Below are 19,254 nucleotides of genomic sequence, written 5' to 3'. Positions count from 1 at the left end.
TATGCATATATATTTTCAACAGTCTATACATGTAGTCTTAATTTCTCTTTTTAAGATATTTGATAGTGCAGATGATGGGTTTCCTGGCTGAAACAAGCAAATCAGCGGAAGAATAGAGACAGGTCGAGGTAGGCCTCAAGAACGCAAAGCACCAATTAGCCGACTCCATGTAGGAATTCAAGGTCACAGACTTCCAGTTCTCTCTTCTCTTCTCTTCTCTTGTTTGTTTGTTTGTTTTAAATAAAACAATATTGTCTACAATCCAGAACACAACCTTCTCGATCTCCCCACACAGGTATCAATTTGGAGTTAAGATGATGATGATCAAAGCATAGCATTAACTCAAACCCCTCTGTGATAAACCAGTCACTTACTCACTTGTGAATCTAACTTAATAGAAAGTTGTGATTCACGACTTGTGAGCTAGTAGAGAAGCAAAGTTGATAGAATACACGAATATCTGATGGAGCAATATCGTGCCTCTGTTGATGTATCTACAAAGGAAAAAGAAAGGATCACTAGACGAGTGTTGGAGAGTAGAAGTTGAGGAAGGCAGATATAGAAGCCCACTACAAGATCCGGCCATGACTCTTCAACACGTGAAGCTACTGCAACCGCTTACATACATAATACAACCTCATATCTTACAATGTTAACTTAAAAATCCAATCTTCTTCATCTATAATCCCAATAATGCAAAGATTATCCGATTTCAGTGTGCAGATCTATCTCTCTCTCTCTCTCTTTGTTTTATTTTTTCATTCATTTATACATGAAATTTTTTGTTCATGCTTGATTTGCAGATTGTTTGAGGTGTAATAAAGCCCTAAGGACGGTCTAGAGGTATGGACTAGTTGACACCTTTTTTTACCAATGTTCAAATTCTGGGCTATTATCAAAGCCCCATACTCAAACGCACTCTGATTTGCAGATTGTTTGAGGTGTAATAAAGCCCAAAGGATGGTCTAGAGGTATGGACTAGTTGACACTCTTTGTTTACCAATGTTCAAATTCTGGGTTATTATCAAAGCCCCATACTCAAACGCACTCTCATCATAAACAGAAATCTATATTATTGTTCGACATGAATCATTTCGTAGGTTGCGAAAGATCCTTCTGGGAAGGAAATCACTGCTATGGAATGGCATATCAAGAACATTTTGTCTGAGGCACCCCTTCAGCCTCCGTGAGGGCATTCATACGGCCATCTCCCAGAGCCTGTGGCTCAACATCCCCCACTACGGCGCTCCCACTCAGCTCGTAAAGCCTAGTGAGAGACACACAAGTTACATTTCTTTTTTTTTTTTTTTGCGAAAAAACTATTCATCGATTAGTTTAATTGTTCAAAACATTTATGCCCTTTATGTTTGTATTTTAGGTATGTCAATGTTGTGATGACCATTTTCCAAGGGCACTCTTCCTATGTGCAGTATGAATCTCACATAGAATTCAGAGTCATGTCTCCCAGAACCGCTTTTAGGGAGAAGCTTGTCACTTTTACGACATCTCGCGGCCGATCGTCTGCACTGACTCCACGTCTTGGAGTGTCGTTGACCAACGGAATTTTTCCGGGAGGGAAGGTCGCGACACTTCCAGGTCTTATGTGCATTTGGGTGATCCCGGGAGCAACTTTTGTGGCAATGTGGCAGATGGTGACGCCCGAGAACCCGGCACCATTGATCAATGATGGGAAATTGTTACCATAAAGCCTTTTAATGGTTTCAGATATTTGAACTTCTGGGGTAAATTTGAAAGGCTTGAACGTTGAAGTGACGAAGAAGGTAAAGCGAATAATCAAAATCAGAGTTAATTCTCTCTCTCTCTATCTATCTATCTATCTATCTATCTATCTATATATATATATATATATATATATATATATATATATGCAAAGTGCGGGATATGCTCCACGAAATGAACTATCTTTCTGCTGCATTGGGTACCAGGTGAACGATTGGAGTCTCTTCAGGAATTTCTTTCCTCTTATGTTTTTTTTTTGTCTTTCTCAACTATTTTCCTTTGTTTTAGGAAGCGCCATTTACGCTACAAGAACTTTCAAAGAAGATGTAATTAAGGAAGCCCCAAATGGAAGAAGTCATGAATTCTTTTGTGCATACAACTCTTTTGTGCCATAAAGTTGATCATTTGAACTCTTTGTATGTCGTTGCTTCACTTTCTGAGGAACTTGGTTTTGCTTGTTAACGACATGGTAGAGACAAAGCTACAAGATTGGTAGATATTTAAACTGGTTTCATCTTCTATTCTCTTTGTTCTGCACTCTTTGGCAGTTTGATTAGCTCATTCATTGTGTATTAAATGGTTTGATTGTTTACAGATTCATGACAGTTTCGGTGCAGAGATGATGGGACACAGGAAATCATTTGGATGCTTCTTGTGTATCTCGTAAGAAATTGACTGCAACTAAGAGGAGGATACTTTGACCTAGTTTGGTAAATTTCTGAAACTAACAGCAACTAAGAGGAAGATATTTTGACCCATTTTGGTAATAATTCTGAAAGTGGTTTTGAATAAATACGTGAAAGTGATGTTTATGCCAAATTAGCCAATATTTATTGTTGTTTTCGGAATTGTATTTTCATGAAGCTTCCGTGAGGGAGTAGCCGATGAAACTGACTGTGAGATGGTGGAACATAGTAAATTAAATCTCTAGAGCTCCAATCCATCTCAGTCTTTATTCTCCTAATGGTACACAATATGTTTTCTTGCAATTATTTATTGATGTGTAGCGGATGCGTAAATACAAGCCCTGGCTCATTAATGTGCTTTTATTATTTTTGACCTAGGCAGTTGTGAACTTAACACTGTTTTCTTCCTGGACTTGCAAAAGTAGCTGTTGATGAGTGCGATCTCAAAACCTTTGAAATTCGAAATCTTAGTTTGGCAGTAATCTTTTTAAATCTAAAGAATCTTATGTTCAATTTTATTTAAGTTTATAGGGTCAGCTGGATAGCATTGTGCAGGACATCGAGAATATGGTCGATCATTCATTGAATAGGTAGGTCGTTTTCAAATTTATGGGATTACTTTCAATTATGAAATGGTATCACTGGAGCATAACAAATTGGAACAAATTAAGTCTTCTTCTCAGGTCAGTAAGTCAAATCTGAAACCCACAAATCTCTCTGCTGCTTTCTCTTCATCGATATGCGTTGTTTTTATTTTATTTTATATTACAACGTCTTACTCTTAATTGAATTCGAAAGTATGTGACTCCTTAAATTCAGGGATATACTTGCATTTTGCACTTCTCTCTCCAAACAATCTCCACCCCCTTCTGTGTAAATATCAACAAATGATGTCAAACAGATTTTTCATATTTTATAACTTGTTTCTTGTGCTGTATTATAGTACTCTTCCAGTCTTATACCATCGGTTATCAAGTAATTTAACAATTCAACTTATAACATACCTCTATTGTATTACGTGCTTGAGCAGGATAGGATAATATGGAAATATGTAATTTTTGCTGAACACGTCACATCTTCTTTGTTCTTCAATGAGTTTTTTTTTTTTTTTTTTTTTTTTTGTTTTTTGTACTTTTGATTTATTTGATTATTGTTAGGGCTTCAGAAACCTTATTTACACTGAGAGCAAAATGAAGGTGTAAGTATCTGCTTTTATAAGTGCCATGGAGTTGAAATTGCTTAATTTTTTATTGTTTATTTTTTATGGCTGGCATAAACTTGCAACTATTTTTAAAGGTACCATTTTATGTACATGTTCTGCTAACATGTTATACATTTTTGCAGGGCTACAGATCTCATTTTCTTTTTCTTCTGAATTTGACAAACACATAGGTGAAGGTACTCTACTCTCAGAGTCTGGGTTTAAGATGATCTATCTTCCTTCTGTGTATGAACATTTTGTTAAGCTGACTTTGAGTGTAGTAAATGTTAGGGCTCTCATTTTAGCCAGCCCGAGTCATTGTTTAGGACATACAAAATTGTAAAAAATTTAGCTGGTAGGATAATGGGGAACACAACAAGGTTGCAAGAGACATCATGATGGAGGATCTGATATCAAGGTTTCAACTTTATTTAGCTTTCCACACGCTTTAGAATTTTAAAATGACATTGTATATTGTTTCGGAGTTTGGTGGATTCAATACATGGTGGATATGGTCACGCGGGGATGGTTAGCTATGGTTGTCATGGGAGACTAACTGTGGAGTAGTGGGCGTGTTGAGCACCAACCATGGTGTTGCCTATTTCGTCTCTATCTTTCTTTTTTTTTTTTTTTTTCTCTTTTTGTTTGCGCTTTTTGTGTATTGTTCTAATGTCCTCTCCTGAAATACTTCTTTATTCATGTTAATTGCTGCCTGCTATTTTGTTGCTTGGGAGATCCTGGTCTGTGGTTGTGTCTTCAATGCCAGCCGGGAAGGTCAAATATGGATGAAGAGAGAATTCTTGTTTTGTTTGCTATCTTGGATTTCAACGATTTATCCACATCCATCCATATAATATGTATGTGCATGAAAATTGTTGAATTAAATGTATATAATATGTTTGTGCTGGAGAGTTAGGTCACTTTTTAACTTGTTTTTGTTTGAAAATTGCTTAGGAATTTAAACGGGGTTTTCTTTATTTTTTTCTTCAAAAATTTGTCTCTTTAATGGTTATTGAATATTTCAATATTTGCTGCTTTCTATTTATTTCATATTCTCTTGCATCCAAAGCTCTATATCACTTCTGTTTTGTTCGTTACTAGTTAATTTTTTTTATATCTATAAGCTTTTTGAATATATGTTTATGCTATTTTGAAAGCACCAGTATCTATACTTTGCTTGTTTTGACTGTTGTGTTGATTATTTCTACGATCTTTAGCCACCTAAATTTTGTATATACTTAGGATAGTTCCTTTGACCAGTGATTTGAGATTTTGCAAAAACCAAATCATTTTATTGTTCTGCTTCTATCCTTGGAAATTGAAGTTCCTTTTGGTGTAATTAGTATCCAAATTAATAGTAGGTTTTATTGTGAAATTATTTCTAAGGCCAGTGGGGTTCGCTGATATCCTTTCTGTTAACTTGTAGATACACTGAACCAAGAAAAAAATAATACTAAATCATTGAACGGTTTTCTAATGTTGTCTTATGACTTGCTTTCTGGTGGTTATACATTCGAGAAAGCTTTTTCAGTTTCATGTTTTTCGAGAAAAAAGAAGCAAGAAGCAAATGATTGAAGATAAACCCTAGTCAATGACATCCATAAGCACTTGATTTAAACGTTAAGTTTGAGTTCTTTGCGTTGCTGGCTTCACTTTGCTGAATCCGGTCGTTGCTGCCACCCGAGCCATATCGGAGGATTATTGCTCCCTTACGCTCACCATGCGTTGTTGTTTAATATGTCAGTTTATGTTCTGTTGCTTTTTGTTGGGTTTGCTTTAAATTCCTCATAACTTTGTTCCTCGTTTATAGATTTGTGTTCTTCTCAGTTTATGTTTTGTTGCTTTTTTTTTGTTAGGTTTGCTTTAGATTCCTCGTAATGTTGTTCCTCGTTTATGAATTCGTTTTTTTCAGTTTAGGAATCTGGTCTTACAACGGCCTGCGTTGTTTCTGTTTGCTGCAATTGTAGCTTCTCACATGAGGTTTTGCTATCCTGTATATGAGTTACTGCACCTTTTTTTCTTCGCTTGCCATGTGCTCAGCATTCTAGAGTGAATGAAGCCTTTCAACACGAAACACCAAGCATTTTTTTTTCTTATTTGGTTTTGTGTTTGCATGATCGGCTTATTATTACTTTCAAGTTTTTGTTCCTTGTTTACGATATTGCTCAGGTTCTTGACTACCTTACCACTTATTGAGTAATTTGAAATCACCATTTCAGCAGTCGATTCATGCACCAGCTCCAAGAGTCAATATTATCTGAGGCGAACAACCACGCCACCATGGAGTGGAATGAATAGAGAAACTCCATATTTGGAGTTTTTTTATTTACTCACTTCATAATTGAATGAGAAATAGGGTTGGGTTTGAGCAAATCCAACCCCATTTTATGGACCAAATAGATTAAAAAAATCATATAATATACGATAAAAATATTTTTAAAAAAATGAATATATATACACTAAATTAAAGGGGTCAAAAGGAACGGTCTAAGTCGACTTTTCAGGCTTAAGAGAGGCATGGCCCGGATCTGATCCTAATATTTTAATTGGAAAGTCGGGTCCAGACTTGGAAATTGCCTAAACTAGACCTCAGAGAGCCAAACTAAAATCATTTCTAAATGAAAATATAGATTTTAAACATAAAAATATTTTTTTAATTTTAAAGTGTTCGACCCGAACCATGCCTAAACATGGAACATGGCTTGAGTCGTGCTCCAGTTGGGCTTTTTTGAAAGCTCGGGTTTGAGGGCATATACCCTAGCCCAATCTCTTCAACGGACTCGGTTCGGCCCGACTTTTTGTCGCAAACGACGTTGTCGAACTAAATGATAGAGAAAGCAAAAGAAACGACACCTTGGTTATCGGGTTCGACGATAACAATAACAATCCGACTGAACTCACCGTCCCGGTACGGTTCTCATGGTCACTTTAACATAAAATAAAATAATTAATTAAAAAAGGTTTCGATTTGTACTCCTTTTACCATTTTAAGATTATAGTTTGGGTTTTTTGAGGTCCCGTCTAAGCTCATTTCAAGCCGAAATCTGGCCCCGAAGGTCGAGAGTTTGATTTTGGGTTGGGCCTAAAGTCTTATTCCTTATGCACGGCCCTATCCTACCCTCTAATAAAAAGGTTTGGGTCGGGTCCGGGTCCGGATCTCTTTTGGGCTTGAAAAAAAGGCCCGACCCAACCTTTTTAACACCGTTAGAGCTAAATATCTAATTATTGCTGGAAAATAAACATAATGAACTACATTAGTTCTTTGATAAATGTTGCTTCTTGTTTGATATGGACCTAAAACTTCTATCATGTGTATGAGTATTTTTTATTCAATTCACCAATAATACCTACAAATAATATATGTTTTGGATTAAATAATCTATTACATAAATCACAAAGACTGCCCATACTACAAACTGTGGGAAAATGTCTACTCTACTTCGAGTCCGAGGGTAACCTCCACAAAGTCAAGCCTAAACTCTCCTTTTGGAGGTTTACCATTATAGAAAGGGAAAACGAGAACTCGGGTCTTCAAACATAGCGATGAAAATTCCATTCTATCTGCAAGAAGTGGAGTAAAAATAAATAAATAAACTTTCAAAATCTAATATTCAAACTATGGAAAGAGAAATCCTCTACTTACTTTCGAACAAATGTTCGAACAGATCCCGAAAAACTTCACTGGCGGCGAGCTTTTTGCAGTGGATAAGTGATCCAATCACAGGAGCCTCGTTGATCGCCTTGCAAACCAAGCCTTCCAAGAGCATGACTCCGAGTTGCAAAACACCTTGTGATGACGACAAAGGCCTTCTGATAGGCGAACGTTCAAAGCCTTAAACGCTCCGATCGAAATAGTATCATGAATCACACTAGTCTATTATAAAACAAGAAAACTTTAGCTATTTGCTAATGAAATTTGTACCTTATTAATAAGTACGTTATGGGTAAAAATGTATTTCAAAACATTATATTCTCTATATATTTCTCCTTTTGGTTCGCCATACCCCCGAACTTTAATTTTCCTATTAACGAGCATTGTGTTTTCTTAAAATACTATTGAATTCATTTCCTACTCCCAAAAAATATATAAATAGGCCATTTTTAAGTTTGGGTTTCGTAAAATAGCACAACTTTCAAAAATTAAGGCAAAATTACCTAAATTTTTTAAAAAAAATCAAAAATACCAACACATTGCTAGGCATCAAACTTGGCTCTGCGCGTCAAATCTCGGCAGTCACGGATCGCCGCATCAACGACAGACTCGATCGACGATGAGAAGTTTACGATCTTGCCGCGGGAGATTTTGACTGCGAGACGGAGGATCGACGCGAGATTGGAGCTCGGCGGCGGATCAAAGGCTTCCATGGCGGCGAGTCACGCTGCAGAAGAGTCGAATTGCTAGTCGACCAAGGAGAGCGTTTTGGGTGCGGAGTTTTTGGTTAGGGTTCTGGCGACTATCGCCCTAGCGACGATCAAGGCGAGGAGGATAACGGCGGAGATCGCAATGGGATGGTGTTTCTTCGCTGGATAGGGTTTTTGGAGCGATTAGTCTTCGAGGTTGTCATATCTTTTGAACAAGTTGAGCGAATCTATTTCCGTCTTTGAGTGCTGATTTGTGAATTGATAGGGGAAAGAAAGAAGATTTGACGGCTGCTCTGGTGACGATTGGAAGGTGGCTTCGTCGTCGATCGTCATCACCACCCATATCGTTGTCTTTTAGTTGTTCTTCTTCTGGTTCATAGAAGAGGGGATTAAAAAGTTTGAAAGCGTAATTAAATATTTTGATTCTTCGTTGCCTTCTTGTTGTAGATGACTAGACTTCAAACATTATATTTCTGGTTTAAATGGATGATTAAATATTTTGAAGGCACGATTAAATTTTTTGAAATCATGTACTTTGACTAAAATCATTTAACTTGTTTGTGTGTTTTGAAACTGGATTAACAAAATTGAAGGCATGATTAAATTTTTTGAAAGTTTGTTGCCTAGTTTTGAGGATAGAATGTGTTTTGAAACTATTTGGTATATATAAAAAAATGCATTAAAAAAAGAGAAATTGCCTCATTTGCCACCAATTTCGTAACATTTTTCCACTTTTAACCAAAAGACTAATTTTGCTCAAAATGTCACCATCTATGTCAACAATGTTGACATCTAATAGTGAAGGGCAAAAATAGATGATGGTGACATTTTGGGCCAAATTAATCTTTTGGCGGAAAGTTAGAAAATATTATGAAATTTGTGACAAATGAGACAATTTCTCTTAAAAAAATAGTGAATTAAAATTTTGGACATCTAAATTAATTATTTTGAAAATCTTGAAAATTCAAGCTAAGCCAAACATTAAGGGTATATTAATATTTTTACACTATAAGTTGCTAAAATGCACTAACTTACGAAAATTTAGTTAAACACTTAATTTTTAAATTTACTGTTCCGTACATAAAATCTTATATAAATTAGACTAGTTTTATAACGTTCAACGGTAAATTCTGAGCCCATAAGTGAAGTTTTGATATATTTTGGTGTATTTTAATTATTTATCTTTTATTACATGCTTTGAACGGATCTTTACACCCAATTTTAGATTAGCAATATTAATTTCATGTGTGTTTTTATGCCATACATCTAATTAAAATGCGCATCTTTTGTAATCCGTCAAATAAGTCGTATTTTTATTTATTTATTTAATATTAATTTTTGGTGATTTTTTTCACTGCTTTAACGGTATGGATATTTGTCTCTTTCTTCTCCCGAGTCCCGCCTCTATAAATACTCTTTAGAACCATCTCTCTCTCTCTTCTCTCTTCTCTCTATACTTTAACTCCTCGAATCCCCAGAAAAGAAGAGAGAGAAAACAAAATGAAAAGAACGTTGGAAGCAAAACCCAGGTCTCTCACATTCCTTGTGGCTCTCTCACTCCTCGCAACCCTCTCACAGTCATGCCACAGAATAGACAGAGAAGCTCTGCTCCGCTTCAAGCGCGGAATCACCTCCGACCCTTCAAACCTCTTCTCGTCGTGGAAGCCCTCCTCCGACTGTTGCTCCTCCTGGGCCGGCGTTGACTGCGACGTTGACTCCAACGGCAGAGTGGTCAACGTCTCTCGCCCAGGCCTCGTCTCCGGCGCCGACTTCCTCTTCGAGACCTTCGCCGTCGGATCTCTCTCCCCTTCCCTCGCCAACCTCTCATTCCTCGCAGTCCTCGATTTCAGCGGACTCAGACACCTCAGAGGTCCGATTCCGACCGAGTTCGGGAGGCTTCGCCGTCTCACTCATCTCTACCTCGACTCCAACGAGCTCTCGGGTTCGATCCCCGCCGCGCTCGGAAGCCTTTGCCGATTGAACAAGCTTTATCTCAACGACAACGCTTTCTCTGGCTCGCTTCGCTCTTCTCTTTTCCGCTCGTTGAAGTCGCTCTCGGAGCTCGGTTTGTCCGGGAACCGGCTTTCGGGCCGTGTCCCGAGCTCCATCGGAGAGCTGACGTGGCTCGAGAAGCTCGATCTCCGCGGGAACAGGCTCTCCGGTTCGATTCCTCGTAGTATTGGCCAGCTCGAGAGGCTAAAGTATCTCGACTTGTCCGAGAATCGGATGACCGGAAAAATTCCGCGGTCTATCGGTGGACTCTCCGAGCTCGTTCTCTTGTACCTCAACCAGAACAAGCTCGCCGGGAAAATCCCGTCGTCGATCTCGCATCTCCGGTCTCTCATCTTCTGCCGGTTATCGGAGAACAGACTCTCCGGGAAGCTTCCGGACTCGATCGGAGAGCTTCCGAGCATTCAGAGGCTGATCTTGGAGAACAATAGGCTCTCCGGGAAGCTTCCGAGCTCGATCGGAAACCTAACGACCCTCACCGACTTGTTCTTCTCCAACAACAGTTTCCACGGAACAATCCCCGGAAGCTTCGGGGGTTTGATCAACCTTCAGAGTCTGGACTTGTCCAGAAACCTCTTGTCAGGGAAAATCCCCCACAGTCTGAAGAAAATCCACGCGCTTCAGAGCTTGGACCTCTCTCACAATCCTCTCCGAATGGCAGAGATTCCGAGCTGGTTCTCGGAGCTGAGACTCTTCCGGCTGAAGCTCGCGAAGACGGGGATAAAAGGAAACCTTCCGAGATGGCTCGCCTCGTCGTCGATCTCGGTGCTCGATCTCTCCGCCAACGGGATGACCGGAAGACTCCCCGGCTGGATCGGAAACATGACGAGCCTCTCGTTCCTGAATCTCTCCATGAACGGGTTTCGATCTTCGATCCCGGAGGGCTTCAGAAACCTCACTCTCTTGATGGACCTCGATCTCCGGCGCAACATGTTCTCGGGGCCGCTGAGCCCGATCTTCTCGAAGCGGACTCAGTATCCGTTGGGTCAGTACAACTCCGTCGACGTGTCGTTCAACCTCTTCTCGGGCCCGCTGACCGAGAGCGAGCTCGGAGAGAGCCCCGCCATGGCTTCCGTGAAGTCGCTGGTGCTGTCGCGTAATCCGATCGGAGGGACAATCCCGAGGTCGATCGGGAAGCTCCGGGAGCTTCGGAGGCTGGAGATGGTGGGGAACGGACTCTCCGGTGAGATTCCGGCGGAGATTTCCGGAGCCGGGAATCTGAGGAGGGTTTTGCTGAAGAGGAACCGGTTGAGAGGGGTGATTCCGAAGGAGGTGTTGGGTTTGAAGAAATTGCGAGAGTTCGACGTGTCTGATAACCGTCTCGCCGGAGCGATTCCACGCCACAAATTTCGTTTTCCGGTTTCTTCTTTTTCCGGCAACCGCGGACTGTGTGGCTCTCCACTCCCTTCATGCAAACGGAAATTTTAAATTTTTTTTTTTTTTTGGTAATTTCGTTACCTTTAATTCATTCATTCATTTGCATTTTTTGTTTGTGTATTTAATTAATTCTTTGTTTCTAATTCATGTAAATCCCGTTTGATCAATTGTATTTGTATTTTTTGCTTATGTCGATGAATAGGGTATAATTAATTTTTTTTGTTGGCGACTGGAAGAGAAATGTGTTTTTGTGACCTTAATTTTGGTGGAAATTTATTTTTTTAAAGAAAATTTCGGTGGACGTAAAGGTGATATTTTGCATGTATTCTGAATAATCAACGGTACTTTTTTTCGTATAAAATTATTCATGTGAAATTCCACTAATTTGTTTTTTTTTTTTTTTTGGCTCGAGGGGATTTGTTGCTATTTATGCGTTATGTTCGTTGAATAGAGCTGAATTTTTCTTGTTGGTGAATTGAATAGAATTGTGTATCTATGTTAAATTAATAGTCATATATTCTGAATGATCAACGGCACTTTTTTTCGTATAAATCATGTGAAATTCCTAAAATTTATTGCTGTTTATGTCGTTAAATTCGTTGAATAGATTGGAATTTTGTTGTTGCTGGTGAATTGAAGAGAATTGTGTATTTACGTACAATTAATTTTGGTGGACGTTGAAATGTGACTGTGCATGTAAATGTAGTATTATGTTATCAAACGGTATGCACGTCCACGTCTGAGAAGAGAATCTTTTAACGGCTATTTTGGTAGAATAAGAACCCATTCTTACACGAGATAAGAACAGGATGGCACTTATTAATAACTATATATTTGCTGTGTTTATTATGTATAGGCAGGATAAGGAAAATCTCAGTTGGAGAGTGATATTTGTTTTATTCCTTACCTGGTAATAATTAACTAATTAGCTAATAATGATCAAAACTGACAACTGTCTTATGGTGGCTTGTCTTCTACCGAATTGTCTTTATATATTTAGCTCTGTCACAAACACGCGCACACACATAAATGACATGTAGTTTACTTTAATCGTGCTAGTCGTTGTGATAAAAACAGAGACAATTAATTTCACAAAACTGCATATATTTAAAAGTGTTTTATTTATTTATTGTTGTTATTGTTATAGATTTAGACGGCATTCAGCTAAAATTTAGTTAAAATAGCTGAAACAATTATTTTAACTAAATTTTAATTTACTCATTCTAACCACACTTTCTATTTTAACTAACATAAACTATTTTAATATTTTTTATTCATACCAACAGTTAAAATATTTGAATACAATGAGGATTATTTTAAACAATAATTAACCCACAGACAAAAACCTTCTGAACTTATTTTGCATATATTTCAGACGAGTAAAAATCCAATTTTCTATCGCTGTATGACTGTTAGCACATTACGTTTTCACTTCTTAGCTAATGCTTTTTACTTATCGCCTTATGGATTGTCACTGAACTTATTGGACTAAGTGCACTTGGTGGTTATTTCAGCCGTAATTTGAGTTGACACTAAAATTATATGAATTATAAAATATAAATTGTCGAAAACATGAAGCACCAGTGGTCTAGTGGTAGAATAGTACCCTGCCACGGTACAGACCCGGGTTCGATTCCCGGCTGGTGCATTCAAAATATCTTTTTAATATTTTAGTTGAAACTTTTGAGATAGGCTGTTCAAGACTTCAAGTCAAATAAATATTGAAACATTTTAATTTAAAAAAAGAATCAAATCGGGGTGTTGGGAGAATCGAACTCCCGACCTCTCGCACCCGAAGCGAGAATCATACCACTAGACCAAACACCCATTTGATGACCACAAATTATGAAGCATCATACTCTATATTCCATACCATAGATAATAAGAATCTACGGTACTTAAACTTCTATCCAGCGGATGCCACGTGGCACTCCTTTGCCACCTTCTTTGCGCGACACGTGGCTAAATTTGCCACCTTCTTTGCGCGACACGTGGCTAAATTGGCCTATTCCTTGCGTTTTCTTTTCCTCTTCCTTCTTCAGCTTCATTCGATACCCACGCCATCGATTCGTCTTCTTCTAAAAACCCACGCCATCGATTCGTCTTCTTCTAAAATCAAATTCATTTATCTTACTTCTTGATGTGTGTGTGTCAGTGTGTTGTGTGACCTTTCAATAGCTCATCTATACTTTCACACTATTCTTCTTTTTCTAATATCGAACAGAACTTTTTAGGTTTTCCTGTTTTTTTTTTCTAGAGAGAGAGAGAGCCATGGCCGACGAGTTCGCCGCCGTGTCCACCGATTTGCCGGTGAAGAGGAAGAGAACGGAGTCTCTGCTACTCCGGCGGTTCCCTTGGACGCCGATTCCGTTCCATCCGTAATCCCAGGCTGGTTCTCCGAGATCAGCCCAATGTGGCCTGGTTCGATTCTCACCTTTTTCTCTTGTTTGTTTGGCTTCAGAGAAAGGAATATAAAATAAAATAAAGTCTTAATCCTTTCTAAAACCACGGATTTTTATATATTTTTTTTTGTTGATATGAACATGCTTGGGTTTCGTATTGATTATTGAATTTTTTTACTGTATAATACGCACATATAACTGAGTATGAATCGAAATCGCATCTTTATTGTGGTTTGGTGTTCTCAGTTTTCAAGATTGAGCATACAAAACCGTTATGCTATGTTTTTATTTACTACGTTAGTGGCAAGAGTTTGTGACTGATAATTATGTTGTTTTGTTTGCCTAAATATTCCACCTTAAGATGCTTTGAAGCTTGGATTTTGCATATTGATTTCTGTGTATCACGTTGGAACTGAGTCTATTGGTGATATTTTATTTACAAAAAAAAAAAAAAAAAAAAAAAAAAGATTATTGTATTTTTAAAATATGGTTTGGCATACTTTTGAATTTCACAGGAGAGGCTCACTCGTTGAAGATGGAGAAGATTTTATTCAGAGGAAAGTCTGACTACCAGGATGTGATGGTCTTCCAGGTAAATAATAATAATAATAAATAAGAACAAAACATGTTTCACAAGATTTCGCTCCGATTATTTACGTCTCGTTGTTATTGACACCGATGCTGCGATTCTCTTGGTTTTCTCAGTCGGCCTCGTACGGGAAGGTTCTTGTTTTGGACGGTGTGATTCAGCTCACTGAGAGAGACGAGTGTGCGTACCAAGAGATGATTACCCACCTTCCCTTGTGCTCGATTCCGGACCCGAAGAAGGTTAGTTCAGAAGCCAAATGGTTGACCATCTAAGGAAGCGAGAGAATGTAAATCGTAGTTTTAACTATAGCATGAACTCTCTCTCTCACTGATTAAAAAAAAAAAAACCGGTCTCGTTTTATAGGTGTTGGTTATCGGCGGCGGAGATGGCGGGGTTTTGCGTGAAGTGGCTCGTCACGCCTCTGTGGATCAGATCGATATATGCGAAATCGATAAAATGGTGGTTGATGTAAGTTTTACTTTTGTTTATGCAACAACAAAAAAAAGTGTTAGTTTTTCGAGTGAATTCTTTGCTGATTCTGGTTTTTTTTTTTTTTTTCCCCTCAGGTGTCGAAAGAATATTTCCCTCAAGTAGCCATCGGGTTCGGGGACCCGCGCGTGAACCTTCATATCGGCGATGGTAACGATCGCTTTCTTACATCTCTCTCTCCATTTTTTTTTCCTTTTCTAATCGTGTGTTTTCTTGGATCAACATAGGAGTTGCGTTTCTGAAAGCTGTTCCGGAAGGAACGTACGACGCTGTTATCGTCGATTCTTCTGACCCGATCGGTAATAATAATAATATTAATACCAACACCACGTTTCGAAACCCGCATTCTCTGCTTTGAAATTCAGGCTTGAAATCTTTTTTCTTTTTCTTTTTTTTTTTGTGTGTGGCTCGTATCAGGTCCCGCGGAAGAGCTTTTCAAGAAGCCGTTCTTCGAGTCGGTGGGGAAGGCTCTACGACCGGGCGGAGTTGTGTGCACTCAGGCCGAGAGCATTTGGCTGCACATGCACATCATCGAGGACATTGTCTCAAACTGTCGCCAGACATTCAAAGGCTCGGTCAACTATGCTTGGACCACCGTCCCTACTTACCCGATGTATACATACATACATACATACATACATACATTGACAAAGCTACATGGTTGTGAAGAGGGGCAACTTAGTGATTATTAAAATCATTAGTGAGACTGAAAACTCTATTTTTGAAAGCTAAACTTATTCAAAACTATGTAAAACCTATATATTTGTCTCCTTCCTTTAGAAGTTATTTAATAATGTGCATTGAAAATACTGTTTTTTTTTTTGTTTTTTTTTATTTTTTTTTTATCTTTAGTGATTATTAAAAACCGTTAGTGAGACTAAACTCTATTTTTGAAAGCCAGACTTACCTATATATTTGTCTCCTTCCTTTAAAAAGTTAATAAATATTGTGCGTTGAAAAAAAAAATATTTCTTCATTTTTGTTAAACATAAAAAATAATTATTACAGCCCTATCTTTTGCTTCTGAATTTTATACAGTTTGAAAACCGTATAAAATATTGCTTTATTACAAATTTATTTTGTTAGTGTCTCAGTTAGCTTGATTGTCAGGAATGTGCACGGAAACAGACTTAATGGAACTATCTTGAGTGCTTTGCAGAGACTTGAAAGCATGACATATCTGTAAGGACAATGCAATTTCTTTTTATCGTGAAATTTATGGCTCATAAAACTTTAGTTGTAATAATCTGGCTCATATAGGAGGCTAATTGATAATTATGTAGATGATAAATTTATGTCTTGATGATCTTACGTTTGACGTGGTGACAGGAACGCGTGGTTGAGTTTATCGGACTATTGAAGGTAAAAGTGGTTAAAGGAACGGGTTTAGCTATCAGAGATATGCTGTCCAGCGATCCTTATGTTGTTTTGACTCTTGGTCAACAGGTTTGTTGTTTCTCTTTTTGTCTTCATGTCCCTGAGAATCATATAAATAGAAGTACTGCCCGCATTTGAAGTCCCTTTAGTGATTGCCATGGAAAAAGAAACATCCATTTTGGAGAAATATTTTTGCATTAGGATTAAATTTCAATATTAGTTTGATTTGTTTGCTCCTCCGGCTTCAGAGCTTGATGTCCCTAAAGGTCTTCTTAGCATAGTTTTACATTTAGATGATCAATTGATGCAAAAAAAAATAAAATGAATTGGTGATGATCAAGTGTTGTTGTTATTGTAGACCGTTCAAACAATCGTGGTCAAAGGCAATTTGAATCCAGTATGGACCGAGGAACTCATGCTATCAGTTCCTCAGCATTTCGGAGCCTTAAAGTTGGTAAGCAAATTTATTTATTTATTTTTAAATAGTAGTGGAAAAAGAAATTATTATTCTAACGAGAAATCTGTTCCTACCTAAAGCGCCTTAATTATTTGTTTATGCATACAAACAATGTGATTAGATACCATTGAACAAATTGATGTTCAATATTCATTGATAAAATAGTCTGAAGGACAAGATTAACGGGTATTTGAGACACCACTTACAGTAAAAACATATCATAGTTAAAGTTGTAGGGTGATGAAGAAAATCATTTCTGGCAATCTTAAAACGCAATATGGTTTTCGGTGTGGACACAGGGTTTTCGATCACGACACGTTTTCGGCGGATGACATAATGGGAGAGGCGGAGATCGATCTCCAGCCCTTGATTACTTCGGCGATGGCTTTTGGAGACGCAGGTATGTTTGGGAACATGCAAATCGGGAAGTGTCTGAAGTCTCACGACAATGCCCTCAAAGAGGACAGCACAGTCAACATCGCCGACGGAAAAGTCAAACAGGAGTTGACCCTCAAGCTCCAGAATGTCGAGTCCGGAGAAATGGAGCTAGAACTCGAGTGGATGCCTCTTGACCAGTAGTAAGTACTTGCGTGCACACATAAAAAAAAAAAAAAATCAACTATTCTTTGTTCGAAAATCGTGCGATATTAATAAGTCAGATCTCAACATCTCTTGCACTCATCGAAGAAGAATCTGCAGATGTTCCAGGTCAGCCAAAAAACACAGAATTGAATGACATTTCCGTTCCAAAATCCGTTGAGAAAGAGCAGGTCATATCTACAACATACCAACCTGAGGCACAACAAAGTGATGGCCACTCCTCCAAGAACGGTACTTCTAACCGTGAAAATCTGAACACCAAGCTCAAGAAAAAGCCAAAAATTGAAGAAAAAAAAACCAACTAACGTGTTACTTTTTTGTCGAAACCAAACTCTGTTTTTTGGATGACTTGCCCTTAAATTCACTCTTTTGATTATAGATATAGAATGTGGGCTGCTCTTGTATTATCCGAATGTTTCGGTTGCCGATCTAGATTTTGTGATATGTCAAAAATCGATCGTTGGACGTATGTTTACCAACATTTTGAACTTGAAAATGACAAGTATATAATTATACTATGTTCATGATATTTATAGTCTCCTCATTTACTTGATAGTTTATCAATTATATAGAAGTACAATTATGTTCAATTAGTTGGTAAGTGCATAGTTTCGTTCACTGCAACGCTATCTTACAAGAACGATTTTGAATTTCTTCATACGTACTCATGTTCAATATACGATCATTCGCGCGTGGCGCGTAACCACCACTAGTATTATTAGAATAATGTAAGCACATTTTTATATGCTCGTTTAGACATTAACCCTGAAAATTGTATATTATTAAATAATATTAATATTCAGGAGGCGTAAAAAAAAAAAAATCAAATTTTAGTATGAAAATGGTAATAATGAACACATATATGATAAATATCGTGAGGTATTATGAACATATACATAAACAAAAAAAACAAAAACAAAAAAAAAAGATATGGCAACCTATATTTAAAACTCTCGAACTATATGGTTGACAAGTTTATATAAGATATTAAGATTAGAAATAAAAATTGTGTGATGGAGTCTATTGGTAAAACGATACAATTTACTGCTTAATTTACCCTTTAATAAATCCCGCTAAAATGGACTATAAAATTCTGGAAAGTGATTTTAAAAAAGAACAATTAATGCCAAGTATTATATATGGATTCCAATTTTTAAGAACCATCTCCATGAACTCGCGACCTTCGCGTTTTTAAATCAGAAAGCCAAAAAAAAACTCCTTCTTTTGCAATTCTATGTAAAAAAAATAAAAAATAAAAAACCATAATCATATAGAAGAAATTGAACGAAGAAGAAACAAAGAAACATAATTGAGGAATTGGCGGCATAAATCATCAAACTCTTTCGCTGGACTCAGTTTGGTATTCAAACTTTTTTTTTTACGGGAATAATCACTAAACTGCATTTCTAGTACCGACGTTACTCATTTTAACGATTTTTTTTTTACGGAACCTCTGCTGACTCTTCTTCTTCATCTTGTCTGTTTTCCCCTTCATCATCTCTCTCCGCCGCCGATTTCGATCCCCTCCTCGTGCCGCCACCGCCGCAGACGACCGACGGATCGTACCTCGACCCTCCGTCGTACGCCGACGTAGTCTTCTCCCCCTTCGATTCCTCCTCCGCCGCAGATCTCAACGGCTCCGAAAGCCCCGGCCGAGTCTCTTCCGGGAGATCGATCACCTCGGCAGAGAGCTTCTCTAGATCCAGAGACTCGTCTCTCGCAGAGGCCTCCATCACCGCCGCTTCGTCCACGATCGAGTTCCACAGCGCAGCCTCCTCGGCTCGCTTGCCTTACCATTGGAGAGAGCCGTTTTCGTTTTAGGGCTTGAGAGGGGATTGAGGAATTTGGCTTCAGAGCGTAAGAGGAATAGTATTCTTTGATTAAGAAGAAGAAGAATAAGAAATGGATTCGGAAGTGAGATCTGAAAGTCGAGCTCCGGGATTCAGCGCTCGGTGAGCTACGAG

General features: G+C 38.1%; 2 protein-coding genes, 2 non-coding genes and 1 pseudogene across 8 annotated transcripts; 4 read left to right on the top strand and 1 right to left on the bottom strand.

Annotated features, from left to right (window-relative positions):
• Positions 1 to 9,443: 9,443 nt before the first annotated feature.
• LOC149399666 (uncharacterized) lies at positions 9,444 to 11,751 on the top strand. Its single transcript, XM_089611095.1, has one exon. It carries the CDS (start codon positions 9,490 to 9,492, stop codon positions 11,425 to 11,427), a length of 1,938 nt encoding a protein of 645 aa, XP_089467221.1. The 5' UTR covers positions 9,444 to 9,489; the 3' UTR covers positions 11,428 to 11,751.
• A 1,202-nt stretch (positions 11,752 to 12,953) lies between these two features.
• Positions 12,954 to 13,024, top strand: TRNAG-GCC (transfer RNA glycine (anticodon GCC)). The gene has a single exon. It is a non-coding gene; the product is annotated as a tRNA-Gly (tRNA).
• Positions 13,025 to 13,131: 107 nt separating this feature from the next.
• On the bottom strand, positions 13,132 to 13,203 carry TRNAP-CGG (transfer RNA proline (anticodon CGG)). Its single transcript has one exon. It is a non-coding gene; the product is annotated as a tRNA-Pro (tRNA).
• A 288-nt stretch (positions 13,204 to 13,491) lies between these two features.
• On the top strand, positions 13,492 to 17,685 carry LOC149399662 (spermidine synthase 1). Of its 5 annotated transcripts, XM_089611383.1 has the most exons (12): positions 13,492 to 13,797; positions 14,294 to 14,370; positions 14,484 to 14,606; positions 14,731 to 14,835; positions 14,934 to 15,006; positions 15,084 to 15,155; positions 15,274 to 15,469; positions 15,943 to 16,038; positions 16,186 to 16,302; positions 16,592 to 16,687; positions 16,990 to 17,268; positions 17,390 to 17,685. In XM_089611383.1, the coding sequence occupies exons 1-9, from the start codon at positions 13,788 to 13,790 to the stop codon at positions 16,214 to 16,216; spliced, it is 783 nt and encodes a 260-aa protein (XP_089467509.1). In that variant the 5' UTR covers positions 13,492 to 13,787; the 3' UTR covers positions 16,217 to 16,302; positions 16,592 to 16,687; positions 16,990 to 17,268; positions 17,390 to 17,685. The 5 variants fall into 5 exon arrangements, with proteins under 5 accessions (XP_089467509.1, XP_089467507.1, XP_089467506.1 ...); XM_089611381.1 differs by lacking the exon at positions 13,492 to 13,797 and having other exon boundaries at positions 15,967 to 16,038; XM_089611380.1 differs by lacking the exon at positions 13,492 to 13,797 and having other exon boundaries at positions 17,381 to 17,685.
• On the top strand, positions 16,258 to 17,269 carry LOC149399663 (ADP-ribosylation factor GTPase-activating protein AGD12 pseudogene; annotated as a pseudogene).
• Positions 17,686 to 19,254: the final 1,569 nt, after the last annotated feature.

Source organism: Urtica dioica, chromosome 4 (genome assembly GCF_054948205.1).
Source record: "Urtica dioica subsp. dioica isolate 48M chromosome 4, U.dioica_male_clone48M_v1_H2, whole genome shotgun sequence".
Taxonomy (NCBI): Eukaryota; Viridiplantae; Streptophyta; class Magnoliopsida; order Rosales; family Urticaceae; genus Urtica; species Urtica dioica.
Note: the sequence above shows the minus strand (reverse complement) of the source record. Positions and strands in the feature narration are given on the sequence as shown.